The sequence below is a fragment of the Miniopterus schreibersii genome (assembly GCF_964146895.1).
Source record: "Miniopterus schreibersii genome assembly, chromosome: 1".
NCBI classification, from domain to species: Eukaryota; Metazoa; Chordata; class Mammalia; order Chiroptera; family Miniopteridae; genus Miniopterus; species Miniopterus schreibersii.
In genome coordinates this window covers 201,349,214-201,373,401 of record NC_138101.1, presented here as the reverse complement: position 1 = coordinate 201,373,401, position 24,188 = coordinate 201,349,214, and the positions used below count along the sequence as shown (strand labels likewise).

The following is a 24,188-nucleotide window of genomic DNA, read 5'->3' as shown; positions in this document are numbered from 1 at the left end:
GTACTTTGCAGAAATCCCCGACTATGGCTCACAGCTTTCCTCCAGGGGACATCAGAAACCGGGGCCTGGCTTTTGGATCCTTAGAGGGCCTGACTCTGAAGGGGCAGCTCCAATAGGCTCAGGGGAGGAAGGGGCGGAGAGAGGTTCAGAGAAAAGGAAAGCGGGTGAGAGGCCCAGAGGAGGAAGCGGGTGGCACAGGGGTGCTGGGGCTGCACAGGTGGGAGAAGCTGGGTGCAAGCTGGCCACTGCCTGCTGGGAGACAAGGACAGCGTGGGGACCCCTGGACACCAGGTGAGTGTCAGGCCCTCCAGGGCCACCCAGGGAGAGAGAGGAGACATCAGTGGGGGCAGCTCACCCCTCTGCCCAGCCCACCCTGGCTCGCTGGGGGGGGCCTGAAGCTCCCCCATGTGGGCACCCAGACGGCAGTCTCCCTGCCCCCCAGCACCGCATTGCTGGGGCCTCTTTACAGGTCCAGCCGCGGTGGGGCGGGGAGGGTGCGGTGCGCGCTGGTGTGGGGGGGGGGGTAAGGGAGGGAGCAGGTGATACAGATGTTAAGTTACGCGGCTGAAAGTCTTTTTAAAAGTTACCGGGCGTTGCCGGGAGAAAGACCAGGCCCTGGGCTTGGAGTCTGAGCCAGCGGCAGGTGGGAAAGACAGCGGGTCGCCGTCGGGTTTCCGCCAGGCGGGGGAGGAAGACGCGGGCCGTCGATGGCCATCGCAGCCGCTGTGGACGGGGGCCGGGCGGGCAGCGGGGCGGGCCGGGCCGGGACGGGCGGGTGCCCCGGGTAGGGCGCGGAGGCGGCGGGGCGCCCTGGCACCTGCCGGCCGCTCCTCGGGTGGTCGCGGGCGGCCTCCGCCGGTGGACGCGAGGCCCCGGCAGGCGCGCTGCGACCCGAGCGGGCCGGTGCGCTTGTGCGCAGCTGGGAGCGCGGGGCGCGCGGCCCGGGGGCCCGGGGGCCGCTCGGAGGCCCCCGAGCGAGGCGGGCGCAGTGCGCGCAGCGGCCACCAGGCGGCGGGGCCGCGCCGGGATCGCGGGGCCGGCGGGGAAGGACCCGGCCCCCGGGCCCGCGGGCCCCTCCGGCCCCCAGGGAAACCCGGTGGGAGGCGCCTGGCCCAGTTTCCCTGTCTGCTGGGCGGCTGGGGAACTTCAGTCGCTGCCGGGAAGGGACCGGGGACTTTCACCCGCGCAGCTGCCTGGGGCTTTGAGCCACGAAACTTTCCAGCTGGGGCGCGTGAGTCATTCACTGTCCGCGGAACGGGGGGGGGGGGGGTCCCCGCAGCAAAGCGCGGCAGGAGCCCTGGGGAGACACTGCACCCAAGGCGGGCTGCCCCCACCCCACCCCCCGGCCTCGCCTCCAGGGGGCGCAGGTCGCCCGGGCTCCCCTCTTCCAGCCGCCACGGAGGCCGGGTCCTGCCCGCGCCGGGCAGGGCGGGGCCAGCAGCACCCTCCTCGGCACCCGGGGGCAGAATGCAGGCTGGGCGTCCCAGTCCCAGGCACTGGTCAAGGCTGGCGCCTCCTGCCCTCTCTGCTGGTGCTCTGGAGCATAGTCCAGGCCAGCTGAGGACCAGGGCTGTGGGGGATTATGCCCAGAGCATGGCAGGTCTGGCAGCTGTGGGCATGGTGAATACATAGTGGGAGGGAGAGATAGAGGGATGGATGGTGGATGGATGGGTGTGTGGATGGATAAATAGAGGTGTGGATGCATGGATGGTGGATGGATGGATGAATGGACAAAGGTGTGGATGGATGGTGGATGGATGGATGATGGATGGATGGTGGATGGATGGATGGATGGATGGATGATGGATGGACAGATGGATGGATGGATGGCTGGATGGATAGATGGATGGATGGGTGTGTGGATGGATAAATGAACAAAGGTGTGGATAGATGGATGGATGGATGGTGGATGGATGGATGATGGATGGACAGATGGATGGATGGATGGATAGATGGATGGATGGTGGATGGATGGATGAATGGACAGAGGTGTGGATGGATGGATGGTGGATGGATGGATGGATGAATGGACAGAGGTGTGGATGGATGGATGGTGGATGGATGGATGAATGGACAGAGGTGTGGATGGATGGATGGTGGATGGATGGATGAATGGACAGAGGTGTGGGTGGGTGGATGATGGATGGATGGATACATGGACAGAGGTGTGGATGGGTGGGTGGGTGGGTGGGTGGATGGAGACATGTGTGAACGGGAAAGTACACTAAGTTGTTAACTGTGGAGTGTAACTGGAGGGTACAAGGATCTCTCTGTACAATTCTTTTAATTGTGCTGAGTGTTTGAAGATATAATACAATGTTGGGGAAACATAGACCAGCGAGTGCTGTAACACACACACACTCAACGTGCTCAGTGACTAATGAGCTGAAGAAGAGATGATGATAGAAGTGGGATTTTAAATACAAGTATTTTTAAAAATATGTTTTTACTGATTTTAGAGAGCGAGGAAGGGAGAAGGGGGGAGAGAGAAACATGGATGAGAGAGAAACAGCGATTGGCTGCCTCCTACACATCCCCTACCGGGGATCAAGCCCGAAGCCCGGGCATGTGCCCTGACCAGGAATTGACCCGGTGACCTCTTGGTACATGGGGTGACAGTCAACCACTGAGCCATGCCGGCCGGGCCCATAATAGAAGTTTTAAAACACCTAGAACTAAACGAGAAAAACACTGTGTATCCAGACTTGGGGTGCTTCCCAGGAAATATCAGCGGGCACCCTGGGCGAGAAGGAAGCGCAGGGTTCGTACGCCGTGTCCAGCCCGGGGAGGTAGGGGCAGCCATCAGGAGGGGTGACTGCAGAGAAGCACGAGGGAATTTGGGGGCGATGACAATATTTTATATTCAGTTGTGCTAATAGCTTACACAACAGAGCACATTGTGAAAAGAGAAAACTGCACCCCTAAAGGGGTAAGTGGCACTGCACGTAGGTTTTCCCTGATTTCGGAAAGCAAATTAAAAAAGACGTTGGGGGGGAAAATCCAGTAAAACCCAAAGAAAGTTGAAAATCAGGTTAAAAGTGAGACTGGGAATCAGCATCATGGAAACAAAAGTCGGTGAAGACAGAAGCAAGTTCTCTGGAAAAGTTACTCGACCGATGACACAGAGCAGAAGGAAAGGAAAGACCCAACACGGACCAGAAAGAGGAGAGAGTTGAAGATTTAAAAGGTGAAACGAGCACAGGCTGGCAGAAAATGTTTGCAAAACACGTATCGGATAAAGGGCTTGTATCTGGAGTATGTAATGAACCCTCAGAACTCGAGTACAGAGACAAATGACCCCCTTTAAAAACGGGTCAAAGATCCGAGCCCAGTGGGAGGAAGGGACACAGACAGCAAATAAGAACACGAAGGGTGCTCCCCTGTGTTATCTGTCATTAGGCAAATACAAACCAACCCCCCGCAGCACCCCTGCACGCCCACAAAGCTGCTGACGACAGTAGTCCCAAGCAGCACCCCTGGGAGAGTGCGAAGTGGGGAGCCGCCACGGGGACAGCTTGGCCCCTGCCCACCACGTGGTGACCCAGGATTTCCGCTCCCAGCTATTCACTCAAGAGAACTAAAAATTTAAGTTCATGCGAAAACCTGTACGCGAGTCTTAGAGCAGCTGTATTTATAATCGCCAAAGGCTGGAACCTGGCCAGGTGCTCTCCAGCCGGCAGGTGGGCACCAAACTGGCTCAGGGGTGACGCTCGATACCACTTGGCTGTAAAGAGGGGAGACTCCGTCCACTGCCCGACGCAGGTGAATCTCAAATACATTTTCTGCGGGGAAGACACCAGATTCAAAGGCTGTATAACTCCGTTCCTGTGACAATCTCAAAAGGCAAAACTAGAGAGAGGGGAATAGGCCGGTAGTGGTGGTGGTTGGAGGGGGTGAGTGTGGGTGTTGGGAGGTGGGGGGGCAGCAGGGGAGACTGGGCCACAGCTTTCTGTCTCATGCCTGTCTGGTTGATAGACAACTATCTGCATTTGTCAAAACCCACAAACTGCCATCACACAGCGAATTTTACTGTATGTAAATTAAATGCAAAAAAAAAAAAAAAAAATCAATTCCAAATAAAGAAATAAGAGTAATTTCTGGAGACAGATGAAATGGACACATTTTTAGGGAACTAGACTGTCCAGAAGAAATAAGTTTGACTGGTCCCATGACCAGCAGGTCGATTGAAGCAATATTTAAAAGTCCCGCCACAGGGACACTTGGAGCTAAAAGGTTGAAGGACAGGGCCTCAGAGCAGAAGCCTGGAGCCAGCGGAGGGCCAGCTCTCCTGACACCACGGACGGATGGGCACTGCTGGGCTCCAGCAGGCTGACAGGAGCCTGGAGAGCCCAGCACCAGGCTGGCGCCAGAACCCAGGGCTGTGGCTGGGGATGGCCCGAAGGCTAGGCCAGATGCCTGGTCCCTGTTCTCCCCCCAGCTGACCTGTGGTTCCTGAGGCTCAGCCTGGAACCACAGATGGTTTGTCCCAGCCTGCGGTGACGCCAAGGACCCTGTGGAGGCTGCAGGTGGCAGATGCGCTTGGCTTCCTAGAATTACCCTGTCACCATTCCCCTGGGAAAGCCTCAGGGCGGGACTGTGCGCCTGGAACCAGGGAGGGGCCCCTGGCTCCGGGCGTGGGGGACGCACACAGCTGCCAGCAGTGGTTTTGGTGGAGCTGGGTGCCTTTCTGCAGAGTAGGGTTTGGGTTAATTTCCTAGGAAGGTTGTGCTTATGTAAACAGATGGATCCAGCTTGGGAAGGAACCAGCAAAACTGTTTACAGATGACCTGATCTCACCTGTAGAAAACCCTAAAGATCCCTCACAAACACTGGTCAGAACGAATGAGCAAAGTAAGCAAGGCAGGAGGTACAGTCAGCCCACGGAGTGCGTGCGAATGTGTTCGCGTGTGTGTGCTTGTGTGAAGGTGACCAAGGGGCGGGGCGGAAGCTGACAGGGACGGCAGGGCTGGGGTAGAAGGCAGACGGGCCCAGTGGGCAAGGGATTCGCCCTCACCCAGGAAGGAAGCCTCAGCAGGGTAAGTGACCGAGGGTGCGGAGCTGCAGGTGAGGGCAGGAAGTGGAGGCAGCTGTCATGACCCGGGTTTTCTGTGAGGTGGAGGCCATCAGCCCGAGGGGTAGAGACAGATTCACGCCGCATGCGCGAGCCCATACGCTGGCCACTGTGCTCGCACCCCCCCCCACGCACCCCCCACGAACATGCACGTAAACACCCCCACCGTGCATGTACAAACCAGTGCATGTACACCCCCCACCGTGCATATACATACCACAGTGCGTGTACACACCCCCACCGTGCATGTACAAACCACAGTGCGTGTACACCCCCCACCGTGCATGTACAAACCACAGTGCGTGTACACCCCCCACCGTGCATGTACAAACCACAGTGCGTGTACACCCCCCACCGTGCATGTACATACCACAGTGCGTGTACACCCCCCACCGTGCATGTACAAACCACAGTGCGTGTACACCCCCCCACCGTGCATGTACATACCACAGTGCGTGTACACCCCCCCACCGTGCATGTACATACCACAGTGCGTGTACACAGCCCCCACCGTGCATGTACATACCACAGTGCGTGTACACAGCCCCCACCGTGGATGTACATACCACAGTGCGTGTACACCCTCCCCACTGTGCATGCACCACCCACACCCACTAATGTGCACATATACACCCCCCACCGTGCACGCACCACACAAACCTACTAACATGCACATGCACAGACACCACTATGCACATGCCCACCACGGTGCAACCACCCACCCAGCACCCCAGCACTGTGCACACACACACACACCCCACCCTGCATGCACACACACACCGCAGTGCATGCACACACCCCCTTCACTGCACACATACACACACCACAGTGCACACACATGCACACACCCTCCACGGTGCACACACACCACTGTGCGCGCACACACCCTCCACAGTGCACACACATGCACACACCACGGTGCACACACCCCTTCCCTCTGTCCTCTGCCTCCATCTGGGGTGTCCCCCTGACTCCCCTCTCTGGACCCTGCGCAGAACTTCTCAGTTGGGCAGCTGCACCACCACCTGCCCGTCTGCCCCACCTCACTGTGGGCAGGTGACCGGGCAATGCCAGCCTTGCCTGGCCTCTGAGGCCCTGGCACCACCAGTCTTTTTGGGCACCCCTCCATGTCTTGTGTCCCCCAGATCTCCCTTCCACTTGGCAGTGTCCGGATCTCTCTCATCTCCTCTCCCAATGTCTTCTTGGGTCCAAATCCCCAACCACCCCACCTTGCCTTTTGGCCCTGACACTGGCCCAGCCTTCTCCCCGACCTCTGACCTCTGACCTCTCCCTGACACCTGGCAGAGCAGCACGTTCCTGCAGCCAGCCTGGGAGACAAGCTGCAGAGTCCTGGCCCCTCCCCTCCTAAGGGGATTCCCCCTAGAGGCTGCCACTAGCTGCCCCTCTGCAGACCCCTCTGCCCCAGGAAGCCCTCCTGGGCTCTGGCTGGCTCAGCTCAGGCCTCAGGTCCAGCTGCAATGCTCGACCACACTCCGGGATTGTGGTCCCACTTCCAGGGCGGCCACTATGGTCTCTCTCCATGCCTGCTGATGCAAGGGTCCCTCCTTGGGCTGTGGGCCTCTGGGGATCCCCCACATTCCAGACCCACCCAGGGCAGTGCAGGGAGCAGGCTCTGTAAATGCTCGCTCAGCTGAGGGTGACCCAGGAAGCCGGGAGCTGTCGCGGCTGCAGCCCGGCTCCCAGCAGCGGAGGAAACCAGTTGTTCCGGTGCGCATGGCGGGCTAGACCTCAGCCGCGGGTGTTTTTCCACATGGGGGGCTGTCTCGCCTGGGAAGGTGTCATGGGTGGGGGAGGGGGGAGCCTCGGGCAGCACCCACGAAAGCCCCACCCCTGGCAGTTCCCCCTCCCAGGTTGCTTCTGCTTTTTAAGTAGCAGCAGGGTTACAGGTGGAGGAGGGCACAGGGTCCCAGAGCCTGCTGGGCACCCAGGGCTGGCTCCTGGCCATGCAGGCAACTTGGTCCAGCTGCCCTGGCCTTGGTTGCTGGCTTGGAGTTGGGGCTTCCCCAGGGAGGGGGGGTTCTGGGGGGAGTGGTTGGGGAGATCAGGGGCTGCCCCCAGCTGTAGCAGGCACCTGTGTCCCTGGCCCACCCTCCTCCCTCGGGGCCCCAGAGCAACTCCTAGAGGGGGCCTGCCCCAGGGGCTTCAGGGCTCCCCACCCAGCATGGTGAAGGCGAGGTTTGGAGCTGATGGTTCTCTGTGGTCGGGGAGGGGCTGTCCTGTGCATTATGGGCTGTTTAGCACCATCCCTCCTCTTCCCACTCAGACCCAAAAATGTCTCCAGAAAGGCTAAGTGTCCCCTGGGGATGAAATCACTCTGGGTGGGGACCACTGGGCAAGGTCCTAGCCTGGGCTGGGCTGCAGGGCGTGAGGGTGAGGCCGGGGAGTCTCCAGAGGTGAGGAGAATCCAGGGGAGGATTCGCTTTCATTCTCTGACAGTGCGGGAAGTGGGGTTAGTGCTGCTGACCTCTGACCTCTGATGGCTGAGGAACTGGGGGGTGAGCTGGAAAGACACCAGCTGGACGAGCTCCACCACCTGGCCATGGAGGGCTCCAAGCTGAGGCTCCCTTTGCCTCTTACCTCTCAGCTGTGGCCAGACAGACTTCCCAGGGTGGCCAGGGAGGGACACACCTGCACCTTGCTGCCCCTCTGGGGAGGTCTGGGGTGGCCCTGACCACACCTGCACCTTGCTGTCCCTCTGGGGGAGGTCTTGACACCCTTCTGTGTCAAGGAACTTTTAGAGCAAAACCAAAAGTTCCTAGAAACCAACAGTGCCACTCTCGGTGAGGAGCTGGGGTCTGGGGACAGTGGTCTGGGCGAGCAGCGGGGCTGAGAGAGGCCAGGGGTGTCTTCCCTGGGGGTGGGGAGAATATTTACCGTACTTTGGGCCCTGGCACAAAGCAGGCGCTTAATAAAACAGCTGTTGACCAAGTAAATGGCCTCCTCTTGTGGCCTTGGGTCCCTGTCCTGCCCCAGGACGAGGTCGGCCCTGCCTGCCTCCTTCCCGAGTCCTGGACGGGTGAGCTCTGGGACGTCTCTTGAGGGGCAGGGCCCACCGCCCTCAGCTTCCTTCCTGCCTGACACCCGGAACGCAGGTGTGAAGGCTGGAGCTCAAGTAGCCACAGTGGACCACGAGAGGCACCCTGTTCCCCACGGCTGCGGAAGCTGCCAGGCCAGCCGGGGGAGAAGAGAGCCCCGTGCGTTCAGCAAGGTTGCCTGGGGTTTCTGGGGCAATAGGAACCCCGCCTGTGCCTGAACTAGGACACCCTACGGCTTTGTTGAAACCATGCCTCCTGGTTGACACGCAGGGTGTGCCCCAGTCAGAGTAACAGGGCTGACGAGGAGGGTTTCTGAATCACCGGGCTCTCAGGATGACACTTCTCAAAAGCCCCTGTCCTCCCCCGGCCTCTGCTGTCTCGGGCCAGCTCTTTCAGGAACTGCTCTGAGCCCCCGAGAGCCCCTTCCCTGCCGGCGCCCCCCGGGAAACTCCTGCTCTGATGAGGAAGGCCGGGTCCCAGGGAAACCCCGGCAGCCCCGTGCCCCCCCCCCCGCCCCTGATTCAGCGTCGCTGAGGCCCAAGGTGGGGGGCAGGGCCCGAGCCAGGAAAGGCACGAGGGACGGTCTCCTGGCCAGCGGGCTCCGGCGTCGCACAGACAGACGGGCACGGGACGCGGGCTCGCTCCACACCCGCGCGTCATAACCGATCTGAAGCGGCGGGTGCAAGATCTGTCACACGTGGGACAACTGCAGTGACCTCAGGAGTTACGTGTGCGGCTGACTGCCACAAGCTGAGCACAGGAAAATCCGCGAGCCTGCCCGCCCAGGCTCAGGGCCGCGTTACCCAGTTTCCCAAAGGCCGCAGCAGCCCGGGAGCCCACCGCGGATGATGCATAGCCCGCCGTGGTCCCCCCACACCGAGGGGTGGCTCAGCCTTAGCGAGGAAGGACACGCCGACACCGGCTGGGACACGGAGGGGCCTGCGGACGTCATGCTGAGTGAGATAGGGCGGACACTGTGTGACCCCACGGATTCGGGGCCCCTGGGGGAGTCCGGCCCATGGAGGCAGACAGTGCCGGTGGTGCCGGGAGGCGGGAGGGGGTTCGGTTTGGGAAGATGGGAGCGTTCTGGAGATGACGCTGGGGGTGGTTGTGCAACAGCGTGAATCTGCTCAATGCCACTGAGCTGTGCTCTTAAAATTGAATACTTGATGTTACGTAAAATTTGCCACAATAAAAAGATCTATGAATCCTGAACGGTACTCAGAGAAAGTTCGGGTTCTCGGCTGCGGCCAGCGGACCCTGTCCTCCCCGGCGACGGGGGAGCGAACACTCTTCCCCGCCAGTCGATCCACGAGGAACATACACACCAGGAGCCACTGCTTGGCCACGAGCGGGGCGGCGACTTGGCGGGAGCGGGAGCGGGGGTGCAGCCCCCAGGCGGGTGACCGGGCGCGGGAGTGTTGCCCCGGGCGCCCCGCCCGCTGATCATTTCCAAGTTGTCACACGCGCTGCAGAGAAACTGTCACCAGAAATGCCTCCCGCACCTGAGGGCTTTAGGACCAGCTTCCAGGGACGAGACACACGGATGAGGGGGACACACTGAATGGCACGGGAGGACCAGTCAGGCGGAGCCCAGGATGTGCCGCAGTGCCCGAGACAAGCAGCCTGGTCGCTCCAGAAAGTCAGCATGCCGCTCCTGGGGCGGAGGCGCTGCTCGCAGGGGGGATGCGGGGAGATGCGGGGAGATGCGAGGCGGGGAGCCCCGTGAGGACGGGAAGCCGGGCGTGTGCGCTTCAGTAAGAGGCGGGCTCAGGTCGGGTCGCGCAGGACACGCGCTTGGTTCTGGAGGTGAAGCCGCGCGTGTTGGGCGCCGAGTCCCGGGGTCTGCATTCGACTCGGGCGCCTGCCTTTTCCCGGGGTCGCCCGTCTGAGAGCATCTGCGTCTCTAGCATCCAGGTGGTGGTTCCTTGGGGTTCACGCTCTCCTGCTTTTCTTCATAAAACCTTTACCCGCCGTCCCCCAGGAGGATGGTCATCTGGTCCTGGGCGTGGGCCGGGAGCGGACGCCTCCCCCCTCCCTTCTGTATCTCCCGAAATTTGGATCTGAGCACAGGACAGCGATTCACAAGGGTGGATACTTTTCCCCGTCGTGAAATGATTAAAACGACATTGCGGACAGGATAGACGTGGAAGCGTTTCCAGGTTCACAGGCACCTGCCCAGCCAAAGTCGGGGGCCACGGGAGCAGGTGCCCTGGGGGTGTCCACACCAGGAGGCTGCAGCCCCCTCCCCCCCGGGAGACACTCAGCCCTCAGGAGGAGCACCCGGACCCCCAGCCAGGCGACGGCGTCCTGCTTCTCTCTAACACTGACCCACAGGTGCCCCTCAGCCCTCTCCTCCCCTAAAACCCCCCTCCCACACCCCCCTGCCCTGGCCAGGGATTTGTGCACAGCAGGGGCAATAAGGGTCCTGGGGGCGAGGGTGGGGGTGGGCACAGCTGCCACCCAGCTCGCCCCTCAGCTCCTGCCCCCAGGCCCTCCTGAGGCACTAAGGGGAGGACTCAGCTGACACGACAGAGGGTTAGACCTGTGTTTCCCACCTGACCCACCAGCTGGGGTGCAGGGAACCCCTAAGTGGGGTGCAGAGGGGGCAGGTCCCTGCGTGAAGTGCCAGCTGCACTGCAAGCCCAGGGGACACCTGGCTTGGCTGGCTCTGCCCCTGCTGAGACCCGGCCTCCCTCGGACCCGGGGCCTCTGGAGGCTGCTGCTGAGGGACAGGGGGTCCGGGGCTCCCAGAGCCCCAGCTCCGCTTGCTCGGTTTGGAAGCGCTGTCCTGCGTCTGAGCCCCTGGGAGGAGGGTGACATGCTTGGGCAGTGGCCCATGGACACCACAGCCGCAGGGCAGGTGTTCAGAAGGCTGAGGTGAGGCCTGTGCTCAGACCTGCACACGCTCCAGGCCCAGCTTTCGAGGTGCTGCAGGACAGTGCAGAGTGGGGGTGCCCCCTGGCTCTCCCCACCCTGGACATGCAGGGAGCCGCAGCCTGGACACACCACATGGACCATCCTGCCGAAGTCCGGACACAGAGGCCACTGAAGCGCTGTGGCCCGGCCCTGCCCTGGGGGCTAAGACCGCAGGCACGAGTCAGGCCTCAGTGCCGGGCTTAGGGAAGGGGCTCGCACTGGCCTCTCTCACCCCGAAACCCGGGACCAGCCTGTGGGGCAGAGGGTGGGTGAGGAGGCCGTGGGTTGCCTGCAGCTGTGGTGTTTTCCAAGGAGACGGGGCCGCGCATTTGGATGTAGGATGTTTTAGCCTGGTGGGCGGTGCCTTAGGGAAGGATGCTGTGTCTGGGGACCCACCCACGGAGGCCACTGGTCAGGCTGGAACCGCCTGGGGCGTCAGAGGCAGAACCAAGGGTGGCTGGTGCAGGCCCTTTTCCTCCAGCAGCCCCCCAGGGTGGTGATTGGGAGGGCAGGCGCCGTGTGCACAGCTGGGGCGATACAGGATAGGGGTGGGGGCAGCTGGTCTCGGGGCCACTGTGACCAGGGCCGGCTGCCCCTCCTCTCTCCCTGTGTCCGTGGTGTTCCTGGGAGGGTGAGGCTTCCTGGAGGCTGGCCCTGCAGTGCCCACCCTGCCCTGGAGACGCTGGGTCAGGAGCTGGAGTCCACCTCTCGAGGGTCCCAGCCCCATGGGTCCCGCCCAGTCTGTCTGTCCCAGGAGGCTGGCCATGTGTCCACCTGGCCACTGCAAAGACCTCGAGTGAACTCAGAGGTGTTTCCCGTCTCTGGCGCCGGGTGTTGTCAGAGGGGAAGTGGGTCTGGGCCTGTTTCCTGTTGTCAGCCCCCAGGACAGTGACAGGCCCGCGTTGGGCTGGCATCCCCCCCGGGCGGTCAACCCTGGAGTCTCTGTTATCCGGGGTTTAGAGACAGTGGGTTAGTCCCTGCTGTTTTCTGAAAGCCCCCAGCTGGGCCTGAGGAGAGGCTGGGCCACAGGGACGGCCTGAGTAAGTCTCCACATGCTGGCAGGGGGCAGGCAGGGGGTCTGACAGCAAAGGCGAGCTTGTTGGGGGGGGTCTTAGCCCGGAGGCCTTCACCAGAGAACCCAGGCACCTGTGCCCACAGCAGTGTGTCAGCAGGAGGGTTTGGGGTGCGGGGGGGGGGGCCGGGTGTGGGGACCTCCTGCTGCTCCCTCGGAGCCTCTACCCTGAGACTGTCCCCTGCAAAGTCCTCACCTGGCTGCTGGTCCAGGGCGAGAGTCAGGAGCTCCGGGCAGGTGCATCCCTGGGACCTCTCCTCACGCCTCCCAGGCCCTCAGGAACCCCTGGGTGCCCTGTGCTTGGTGCTGATTTGGGGTGTGCTGGGAGGATATGAAGCAGCCAGCTCCCTTGTCTGGAGGGGCTGCCCTGGCCAAGGGGCTTGAGAAGGGTTACCTCTGCCAGGGGACACCTTGGGGGGGGATAAGATTAGTAAGAGCTTGGATCTGGGGGGGCTCAACCTCATTAGTGATTAAGGAAATGCAAGTGTGCTTTTAAAAGGTGTGTTCAAAATCCATGGAAAAGGGAGAAACAGAAAATGGGTCCCCGTGTTGGGAGGGTGGCTCTGCAGAGGCCCGTTTGCCTGAGCCCCGGGTGATGTGTTGCCAGGGCTGGAAAGCAGGACACTGCAGAAAGGCGGCCAGGTCCGAATGAGCACGTGGGGAGAACAGGAGAGACCCCGAGTGCCCGGCGGGAGCCCGGTGAGTCCAGGCGGGCCGGGCCCCAGGGTGTGGGGGGGACAGGGCGGTCAGGTCAGGTGACATAGGCGCTGGATGTGTGGGGCTCGTGGTTGGTGTTTCCGCGTCTGTGTGAGAAGTTCATAGTGAAAAAGCACGTGGTTTAAAAGACTGAGGGACGTGCTGCGGGGCAGGCGGGCGAGGCAGCTCCGTACCTGCCACTTGAGGCCTCCGAGGACGCGCCCTGCTCTCGTCTGGAAAATGCCTATCGCTGGGCTCAGCACCTGGCCAAGCGGCCGCAGGTGAGCGTGCTGGGGGGCGGGGGGAGCAACGGGGCCACCAGGAGGGGCAGCCTTGCGGAGGTGGTGGGGCTGGGAGGAGGTGAAGCTTGTGGGCTTTGGGGGATGCGGAGGCTCAGGAGGTACCTGGGCTAGGGGGGCGGGGGGCAGGTGTGAAGGGGCCTCCAGCCCACCAGCCCACCCTGCACACTGTCAGATCCCCGCCCGCATGCGCAGGCCGGCACGTCCCTTCCCCAGGCCCAGGGCTGGGAGCCGCCGCCGGCTGAATCAGGGCCATCCCACGGGGGTCTGTCACTCTATAGCCAAGACCCGCCTCTGTGGGATCCCAAAGGTGGGCAGGACCTGGGATGACCTTAGGAAAGGGCAGGGTACCTGTGTGGGAGAACCCAGGGCCACTCCTGCCCGGCCTTGTCCTCCCACTAAACGTTCAACCAGAGAGGCCAGGAGAGGAACCTGGCCCGGGGGAGCCTGTGCCCGAGGTGGGCGGCCCACTCCCCACAGAGCCCCGGCCACATGCCAGGACCGGCCACAGGCTCTCTGGGGCTGGTGGGGTGGAGGGTTCACTGTCACCCTGGCTGCTGCCTGGTGTCCCAGCTGCTAGCTCAGGAGAGGGAAGGACCCACTGAGGCTGGGCAGGTGTGAGGCCCTGGACCCTCCCGGGCTTGCTCACCTTGGGGTGCAGGGGGAGACCCTCAAGGAGCATGGACTTGAGAGGAAGCAGAAAGTAGAGGAGGTGAAAGTGGGAGCAGGAGGTGCCAGGAACAGGTCACCAGGCCCAGGAAGTTCCTGGGAAGAGAACTGAAACCATTTGTCCAAGTACAGGACAAGCTCTGAGGGGTGTGGGCCAGGGAGTGGGCAGTGGGGCAAGTGTCCCAGGCCACCACCATGGTGAGGGACAGGAGCTGAGTGCTGGTGTCAGGGTCCCGGGGCCTGGGGTCCACTCTCAGGCTGCACTGGCACCCGGCTGCTCCATGCTCCCCGAGGGTCTCCCCCTGGATCCCAAGGTCGGCGAGCCCGGGAGGGGCCAGGGCCTCACACCTACTCAGTCTTCCACTGGGAGGGCTGGTTCTCTCCGTGGGATCCCTTCCTGATCTCCACATGTCCAGCCACTGTCCGGGCCTGATGGTCAGGGACAAGGCCCTGGGTCTGGACATCAGCACCTGGCACTGCACAGGCCATGTGAGCGGCCTGTGGCCTCCAATGGGAGGGGCTGTGCTGTGAGAGGCTTGTAGGGGAGGGAGCCTTTCAGTTGGGCTACCACTTCCTCTGGCTTTTGCAGAAGCGGTTACTAGACACCCCCACCCCGACCCCTGCTCCTATCTGCTTCAAGGAGAGGCAGCCTGGGGACAGGGCTCCCCAGAGGACAGGGCTCACCCTCCAGCCTTCAGAAGGCTCTGGAATTCTAGTGAAGGCAGCAGGCACCTTCCAGGAGCCCCTTCCCTCCTGGAGCCCTTCCCCAGCAGCTCCTCCTGAGCAAGGAAATCAGCAGAGGGAGGGGGGTAGGCTGGCGGTGCCCCCATGCTTCGGGGTCCAGGCTGTCTGGACAGCTTTGAGGTGAGCAGCTCCTCCCCTGGGGGCCCTAGCCCGCGAGGCCACTCTGCCTCCCTCACCCTAGAGCCTGCTGAGTCTCTATTTTTAGGAGGCTGCATCTCTCCCTAGGCTGTGGGTCCCACTGGGCCTCAGACCATCATCTCCTTAGAGGACAGAGCCTGGCAGGTGGCCCTCAGCCACAGCACCCAGGGTGGCCCATGCCCCCAACCTGCAGCTGGCAGGGGTCTGACCTGAGACATGGGGTGGGGTGGGGTACAGGGCCGGCAAGGCCCTAGGACCCTTCGGGCCCATGGGGGGAACGTCAGTCTGAAAAGGTGACTGTCACTTGGGGATGGAGTCTCACCTCTGCATGCATTTTGGGTCTTACTTAGAATGTCTAACTCAGGGAACTTTCTGTAGTTTCAGGTAAATATCTCGGCTTCCTGCTGCTTCCAGCTGGTGGAATATGCTTGCAGAAGGAGGGCTGGGAGGCCAATGGGTAGGGAGTGTGGCCAGTGGGCCCTGTGGCGGGGCCGGCACAAGGCAGCGGGATTGGGTTGAGAGCCAGCGGTCGACCCTCCCGGCCCAGCCTCGGTGGCTCCAAAATGTGTGGGTCTGCCTCTGAGCAGAGCAGGACACAGTGGCTCCTCGGAGCTGGGGCTCATCTTTTATACCATCTGAGGATGTGGTAGAGTCTCCCCTCCCCACAGCCCCTCGCTGGCTGATCAGGATGGAGCCTGTCTTAGGGCACCTGTGGTGAGAGAAGGAAGCCCGGGGAAGGCTGAGGGGTCGTGGGTGCTCTCCTGGGGGCCTGGGCTCTTTCACTGGGACATTCTTTCAGGTGACATGTGCTGTGCAATTTGGGTAATTGAAGATTTTTGGAAGCAGGCACCATGCCGTGCCAGTTCACGTTGCCGTCAGCACAGTGAAAGGTGTCACTTCCTCATGCTCTTGCCAGCACCAGAAATTAAAGTTCTTTCTTTTTGCCAACCTCAGAGGCAAAAAAAAAAGACTACCATTTGACAATTTTGTTCGCATTTCCTTCATTGTGAGTTGAGCTTTTTAAAAAATTTTATTTTTAGGAGCTACATTTGTTTCTTCTGTGAATGATCTGCTTATTGCTTTGACACTTCTTGTTGATTTGTAGGAGCTCTTTATATATTAAGGACACTGTTGAATTCACAGAATAAATACAGGACTTGGTTCATAATAACTGCCCGATAACCATTTGTCAAATGACTTCACTTATGATTTAATCTGATTTGCCTAAAGCGATTTCAACCTACTTTTCCTCCAGGTCATTTTAAACCCTGAGTGACCTTTGCAACAGGACCGCTAAGACATGATGTGCACTGGAAAGCTGTCGTAGAGCCGCCCTGACACTGGAACCGGCAAACATGCCAGGTGAGAGCCCCCATGACTCCTCTGACCTTAAACATTCAGGAGGGAGCCCGTAAGAATTTCACCACAATGCACTTTGTCTCACAACAGTGATAATTATTTTTAAAATGAGCATGCAGGCCGGGTTGCTCAGTGGTTAGAGCATCGGCCTGCAGACTGAAGGGTCCTGGGTTTGATTCTGGCCAAGGACACGTACCTCGGTTGCAGGCTCAATCCCCAGTTGGGGCATGTGCAGGAGGCGACTGATCAATGTTTCTCTGTCTCCCTTCTTCTCTCTCTAAAAATCAATGAAAATGTATCCTTGGGTAAGGATTTAAAAAAAAAATAGAGCATGCAAAAGAGATTCAAACTAACTCAGAAATGACAAAGCTAGAGGCTCTCCATCGAGACGTTCAGAAAGGTGCCCAGCTGGTGTGGCTCAGCGGTTGAGCATCGACCTAGGATCCAGGGGATTGGGGTTCGATTCCCAATCGGGGCACATGCCCGGGTTGTGGGCTCCTTGATCCCCAGCAAGGGGCGTGCAGGAGGCAGCCGATCAATGACTCTCTCATCATTGATGTTTCCATCTCTCTCTTCCTCTCCTTTCCTCTCTCTGAAATCAATAAAGATAATTAAAAAAAAAAAAAAAAGACATTTAGAAAGCTCCCATTTCCTGCCCTTTTGAAGAAAAATCAGGCCCAGGGCTAGGGGATCAGTCAGAGGTTTGGATGTCTGTCTGGGCCTCACATTGTGCCCATTTCTTGGAGCAGACCCAGTGCTGAGCCACCAAGCTGGGATGGAGACAGGGCTGTTTTGGGGGTGCCAGGGTGGGGGAGGGCAGGCTCCAAGGAGGCTTTGCACAGCAGGGTGGGTGCGGGTTGGGAGAGCCTGGCGGGCGGGGACAGCTCAGGCAGAGACAGGTGTCCCCCCTCTCCTACCCTTAGACTCCGCGGAGACTGTGCTCAGCAGAGGGCTCGGCGGGCAGGGAGAGAATCACTTTCTCTTCCATACAAACCACCCTTTAGGAAAGCGACCTGGGTGGGCCACTGGCCTTACGTGGCGTGGCCCCAGGTCTCCGACCGCAGTACCACCGGGCCGCAGGCCGAGGGTCTCGGGGTCGCGTGGAGAACCCCGTTCGGAGATGATTAGGCCCTGGTGCGTCTAGTCCGGAGTCACCACAGACCGTGACGTTTCTTAGCGGCTCTGGAGAGGCTCTACGGCCCATCCCCACGCTGTCTCTCCCACAGGAAGCCCCCCGCAGGAGGCCCGCCAGGACAACTGCACGGTGCCCTTCCAGGAGAGCCGGGTGTTCCTGGTGGTGACCTACAGCGCCGTGTGCGCGCTGGGGCTGCCGGCCAACTGCCTGACGGCCTGGCTGACGCTGCTGCAGGCGCTCCAGGGCAGCGTGCTGGCCGTCTACCTGTTCGGCCTGGCCGTGTGCGAGCTGCTCTACGCCAGCACCCTGCCGCTGTGGGTCATCTACGTCCAGAACGAGCACAGCTGGACCCTGGGGCTGTGGGCCTGCAGGGTGACCGCCTACGTCTTCTTCTGCAACCTGTATGTCAGCATCCTGTTCCTGTGCTGCATCTCCTGCGACCGCTTCGTGGCCGTGGTGTACGCGCTGGAGAGCCGCGGCCGCCGGCGCCGGAGGACCGCCGTCCTCATCTCGGCGGCCGTGTTCCTCCTGGTGGGGCTGGTTCACTACCCGGTGTTCCAGACGGAGGAGAGAGGGCGGTGCTTCGAGACGGTGCCCATGAACAGCAGGACCGCCTACTACTACTACTTGCGGTTCGCCGTGGGCTTCGTGCTCCCGCTGTGTGTCATCGCCTTCACGAACCACCGCATCTTCAGGAGCATCAAGCGGAGCGAGGGCCTGAGCGCCGCGCAGAAGGCCAAGGTGAGGCACACGGCCACCGCGGTCGTGGTCATTTTCCTGGCCTGCTTTGCCCCCTACCACCTGGTGCTGCTCATGAAAGCCGTGGCCTTCTCCTACTACGGCGGCAACCCGGGCTCCGTGTGCGCCTTGGAGGTCAAGCTCTACACGGCCTCCATGGTATTCCTGTGCCTGTCCACGGTGAACAGCGTGGCTGACCCCATCATCTACTTGCTGGCCACGAACCATTCATGGCAAGAAGTGTCCAGAACCCACAGGAAGTGGAAAAAGTGGTCCACCAAGATAGAGGTCACCAAACTCACGTGTTCGAAGGACTCGGAGGAGAGGCGGTCGCCCGTGTCGCTCCCCAACAGTGGCATGTTCCCCAGGCCTTTCCAGCCCCCCGGGTCACAGCGGGCCACGTGGGTCTCTCTGGGTGCCCTGGAGAGGCTGAGGAAGGAGTCCTGCTGAGCCCAGTGTCCTACAGGGTAGGCCGGCTGGCCTGGGAGTCCAGCGCCAGCTGGGTGGCTTCCTTGTCCACAGAACCCACCAGCCAGTGTCCACTTCATGAAGCCCCTCTGGAAGTCATGCCACCAATTTCTTATTCCTGGAGCCATGCCCTCTGTGAGCCTCTTCCCCTCAGGACCCAGCCCCCAAGGCTCTCCCACTGGGCCCCACAGGGCCCAAGGTGAGGGCAACTGTACCCAGGGCAGGCACCCAGGCAGCACGTGGCAGGCAGGAGGGCCTCTCCGTCCACAGTTTGCCCTCGCTCGCTGGGCTATTAGCAAACAGCAGGGCTGCTGGCAGAGGCCACGTGCCTGCCTGGTGCTGCTGGCAGCTGGCACATGCTGGGCACGGCGGAGGTGCCCCGTGGGCATCCACAGTGATGACTTTATTTCTGGGCTTTTCTGTTGCTTGGATGACCATGACAGTTCACTGTGGGCCATGTGCACAGAGCACCTTCTCATGGTGCCTAGGACCTGGGGGGTAGGGCAGGAGCCCAGCCCCAGTGGCCCTCGGCTGGGGTGGGCTCTGTGCCGAGCAGGTCTAATGGGGGAGGCTGCATGTACCACCCCCTCAGGGGAGCTGGGGGGCGGGTGCCACATGTCATCTGCAGGTAGCCCCAGGTGCTCATGTCGGCTGGAAATGCCAGTGGACTCCGGGAATGGTTAGCACTGCCAGCAAGGCTCAGAGATGGCTGGAATTCCTTCACTTCCAGGCTTCCTGGGTTCATGGTCAGGAGAGAAGCCGGCCGAGGGCTGGGACAGGCCAGATCAGGAGCAGGCAGGTGATGGCCCCTCGGCCTCCGGCCCCTCACCAGGCACAGACGGAGCGCAGGACAGGGGTGGCGGGTGGTCGAAAGAAAGTGGGCTCCCTGGAAACCACACAGCTCAGTGTCTGACCCAGGCTCTGCCCCTGACAAGCCACACCACTGCCTCAGTTTCCCCATCTGCAACAGGGCCAGTGACACCTACCTCACCTGGTCAGTGTAGGAGTCTGACCCACTACCTCCACCTCAGGCACCTCCCAGCAGCCGGGGCCGGGCCCAGGCTCCCTGCACGTCTGGGGCGTTTGTTTCCTGGGAAACTGCGTGGACGGTGTGCTCGATTAGCTTTCGTTTCTGTAAGGCAGCCCTGACTGTCGGTCTTCACCGTGGGAGGCATTGAGAAGACACATTTGGAAAATTCCTTTGAGATAAAAATGCAATGAATCCATGTCAGCCTCAGCTTCCTCTTTAAATGAAATAATGTCATTTCCCCTTTTCTAGTGAACATTTCCCTCTAGGGCTTCCCTGGAGGCCAGGCCCGGGAGAGGGGCGTGCACCCTGGGCTCTCTGGTGGGTGGGGGCCCCAGAACAGTCTGGGGGGGAGAGTCAAGACAGCGCGGGGGACCATGTGATGTTCCAAAGGTGGATTGCGTGTGAGTTTCCTGGGGCTGCTCTATCTATTTACGGGTTATTAAAGTGGGTTATCTCTCATAGTTCTGGGGCAGGAAGCCTGAGATCAAGATGTCACGGTGCTGGCTCCTTCTGGAGGCTCAGGGGTAGCCTGTGCCAGGCCCCTCCCGGCTCTGGGGCTGCCGGCCCTCTGTGGCCTCCTCTGAGCCTCTGTCTCTTCCATTTATTTAAATTAAGTTTTCCAGGTGACATTGGTTAATAAGAGGGTAAGTTTCAGGCGCAGTTCTCTAAGATGTCATCTGTGTACCCCATTGTGTGGGCACCATGGGCCACCCCCACGCCATGACTGTCTCACAGTCGCTTACCACAAACCTTTGGCCTTTTCTTCTGACTCACGTTGCTTATGGAAACCTGGCAGCCCTCGTGTGACATCTTCCCTCCCTCTCCTCCCTCCCTCTCACTCTCTCATATTCTCTCCGGTTCATTTACCCTCTAACATCTGTCCCCTCTCTGGGGACCAGAGGTGGGGAGGAGGCAGGCACCTCAAAGCTGTGGGGTCCATGCAGGGAGACAGGAGCCAAGGAGGGAGCCCTGAGAGCCCCCAGGTGGCCCCACCACCTGGAGCATGCCACCCCACACTCCTGGCTCTTCCCACAGGCGTGTCCCCAGGGGGACTCCTGGGGGAAGGGGCACCTGCGATTTGTTCACTGCCGAACTCTCATCTCCCTGGACAGGACCCACGCCCGAGTAGGCCCCTCGGTGTTCCCTGAATCACGATGTGGAGACAGCTGGCGGCACACGGGCACGAGCCCTGTGCCAGCTGGGGACCCACCCGGGCTCCTGAGTGTTCTCAGCGCGCGCACATGCCCACGTGCTTAACAAGCTGTCAACCAACATAAAGGACCTTCAGCGGGATCCCCGGGCTTCCGCTTCCTACCTGCCAAGTGCATCTGTGCATCTTGGGCAGGGCGGCCCCTGCTAGGCTCACCCCCTCTGCCGCCCACACCTGAGGGACCCCTGGGGGAGAGGCGGCCCAGCCGAGAGGTGGGCTCAGAACACTTTGGCTGGGAATTCTGGGCTCCCATCCTCTGGGTGGGTCTCAAAGGGGCGGCACTACCCAGGCGGCGATGCCTCCTGACCCCACGGGAGGGACACTCCAGGGAAGGCCGCGGGGCTCTGTCTGTGCTGGGACCAACCACACTGGTGGGTGGCCTGGGGCCACGGGGTGCGGACGCTGGTGGGTGCGCTCGGTCCTAGTGGGGAAGCAGCTGGCTGGTGGCCTGGTGTTACTCTAACCCCCAGGACAGCTCCCCGTGGACAGGCGACCTCACCCCTCCCGCCGTGCCTCAGTTTCCTCGCCTGTAATTTAGGAATGGCCATGGTACCCGCTCGCAGCGCTGCGGGGGCACTAGTTGAGCTCAAGCGTGCCCTGCGCTGAAGCCCTGCCCGGCGCAGAGGGGCGCTGGCTAAGAAGCTCCCGGGTGGATGGGCGCGCCTGGCCCCGGGGCAGCTTCCCGCCGGCTCTGCCCATCCCAAGGTCCTCGCACGAAGGCCGTGTGTCCCGGCGGCGGCCCCTAGAGGGCGCTGCGCGGCTGGGCAGCGGGCGAGCGCCGGGTGCGGCCGCCAGGGGGCAGCGTTCCCCCGGAGAGCTGGCCCAGCTGCGGCCCGGCGGGCGCGTGGGAGCCGGGCTCGCCCCGGGGCCACGCACCCGCGAGCCGCCGGGTGGCACAGCCGGGCACGCCGTCCTGACAGTGACACCGTCCGCAGCCGGGCCTCAGTGCCCACCCGCAGGTCCCGCTGGGTGCAGGCGGGAGCGCAGGGAGGGGGCCCGGAGCCCACCCATGGGTGCGATGGGACCAGGGAGCAGGGGCGACCCGCCACCTGCCGCACAGGTGCCGAGGGCTTCTCGTCTGATGCTGGACGGCCAGACGGCCGGAGCTGGGAATTCAGACCCTGTGACCACCGGGCAGCGACGCTGGGGGAGGCTGCTGTGCAGAACAGTCCAGGGCTCCCCGTGATCAGACCCGGAGTCACCCCACGATTCAGGATCTGCCCAAGAGAGGGGGGCCCACGCTCCCAGAAGCCCAGATGCCCACCCAGCCATGCACGCACCCCCGGCAGGACGCCCTGCCTCGTGGGTGAGCCCCGGGAACGCCTGCTGCGTGAGGGATCCCGGGCACAAGAGGCCACATCACGGGGACACCGTGTGTGAGAACAGGGGCGCCCGTGGAGACTGGACAGTGATCAGCGGGTGCCAGGGGCCGGGGTTGCAGGGACGGTGACGGGTCACAGTAAGAGCGCAGGGTTGTTCCTGGGTGATGGCGGGTTCCCAGGGTGGGTGGCGGCCGTGGGCCTCTGTGAGCGCACCCAGGACACTGGCTGTACACTTCAAAGGGCGAGTTGTAGGTGTGATTACACCTCAATGGAGCTGTTAGGAATAGAGGCGCCTCAGCCCTGGCCCGCATGGCTCGGTGGTTAGAGTATCGGCCAGTACACACCAAAAGGTTTCGGGTTTGATCCCTGGTCGGGGCATGTAAGGGAGGCAGCTAATTGTTTCTCTCTCTCTCTAAACATACCCTGGGGTGAGGAGAGCCTGGGGGAGAGCTCTCGCCAGAAGCCCAGCCTCATTGGAAGCTCGATCGTGGACAGGACTGTGAGAAATAAACGTCCGTGGGTTTTTTGTTACGGTGCCTGAGTCGACTGAGACAAGATTCCTTGGGTTTCTACATTTGAAACCTCTCTGGGAAGAATGGTTTTCGTTCTTTCCAAGTCCCATGCCTGCTGCGTCTTTTTCTTGCCTGCTGGCCTCGGCCAGGCCCTCCGGCGCACGGCTGGGAGGGAGCGGTGGGGCGGTCACCTTGCTCTCATTCCTGGTCGCAGTCCGCAGAATGGCGTCCTCACGATTGCGCTGTTTCACTGTGCGCTGGTCCACGTAAGAGACGTCCAGACCTGCGGAGGATTTTTATGAGTTTATTTGAGCCAAAGTGATGACAATGGCCGGGAAGTAAAATCTCAATGGACTGAGAAAATGTTCGGGACAACGGCAGTTTTGCAGCTTATTTTATACATTAGAATCAAATGAGGCACAAGGGGGGGTCACATGGATCCATCGGTGGTAGATTAGGGAGGCGGGAGAAAGCAGATCGGGGAAATCTCTGGGACTGGATCACAAGTAAAACGGAGAGGCACTTCTTTTCTATTGGTGGGTGCAGGGGAGTTAACATTTTCAGCACAGGGAGGAGGTATTTGGGAACAAAATAACAGGAGGGTTCTGTGGCCTCTGCTCTGGTGGGAGGTTGTGCCCTGAGGGTCTGGAAAACGAGATGCTCTGACATTTCAAAGAAATGTCATCTTAGACGCAAAAAGACAACAGGCAGTTTCACTTAAGGTAAAGACTGACCTTTGTCAAGGGAGCTACAGGCCTAGGACGGGATTACCTGCCATGACCAGCTTGCGGTTAGGAATTTTCATGTTCAGACCCTCCTGTGTGGTTACCTTGGTCTCCAGGTTGGTGTGACCCGCCCACGCTGACCTCCCCCTGAGCTGTCATATTTGGTATGTGGCCCTCTTTTCACCCCCACATTCTACTATTTCCTACAAGTTTTTTTGTAAATACACTTTATTCAACTGAAAAGAGTTCCCTTGTTGTGCAGTAGTGATCCCTGCCCTGACCCGTGTGGCTCAGTGGTTAGAGCGTCAGTCCTCGGACCAAAGCGTCTCAGGCTCGGTTCCCGGTCAAGGGCATGAACCTGGGTTGTAGGTTCATCCTTGGCCCAGTGGGGGTGAGTGTGGGAGGCAACCAATTGACGCGTCTCTCTCACATCTGTGCCTCTCTCTCTGCCCCCCACCTCCCTCCCTCCCTTCCACTCTCTCTAAAATTCAGTGGAGAAAATCCTCAGGTGAGGGTTAACAGCAGCCACCACAACCACAAAAGAAGTGATCCCTGCCCAAGGACAGGTCTGGTCCTTGCCCTTGGGGTCCTGAGAGGTGATCTCGAAACCCTTGGGGTGTCGTGCCTGTTTGCCAGGGGACAGGGGCCACACCACATAGTCTAAGATGTGGTTTAGGGTGGGGGCCATGGGCCATCCAGTGTGGAAGCCCCGTGCTTGGAACCCTCCCCGATGCTGCTCCACACGCCGACTTTAATCTCTTTACTTTCACGGTAATGAACCGCAACCGTGTGCCTATCCATTTCCTCAAGTTCTGCGAGTCCTTCTGGCGAATCGCTGAAGCTGGCGGCGGTCTCGGTGACCCCGCCGCTTGCAGCGGGTGTCAGGAGTGGGGGTATCTTTGTGGACCGGTCCTCACTTTGCACCTGTGTGCTCCGCTCCCTGACTTTTATCACCAACGCGTGTTGAACTTTTATCAGGTGATGCTTCACCGATTGAGATTTCCCGTTTCCCTCTTATGTTATGA

The 24,188-nt window shown here is 60.8% G+C and overlaps 1 protein-coding gene across 2 annotated transcripts; it reads left to right on the top strand.

Annotated features, from left to right (window-relative positions):
- The first annotated feature begins 235 nt into the window (after positions 1–235).
- GPR132 (G protein-coupled receptor 132) lies at positions 236–19,589 on the top strand. Of its 2 annotated transcripts, none has more exons than XM_081144984.1 (3): positions 236–291; positions 15,920–16,026; positions 17,250–19,589. In XM_081144984.1, the coding sequence occupies exons 2-3, from the start codon at positions 16,020–16,022 to the stop codon at positions 18,344–18,346; spliced, it is 1,104 nt and encodes a 367-aa protein (XP_081001110.1). In that variant the 5' UTR covers positions 236–291; positions 15,920–16,019; the 3' UTR covers positions 18,347–19,589. The 2 variants fall into 2 exon arrangements, with proteins under 2 accessions (XP_081001110.1, XP_081001109.1); XM_081144983.1 differs by lacking the exon at positions 236–291 and adding an exon at positions 12,962–13,095.
- Positions 19,590–24,188: the final 4,599 nt, after the last annotated feature.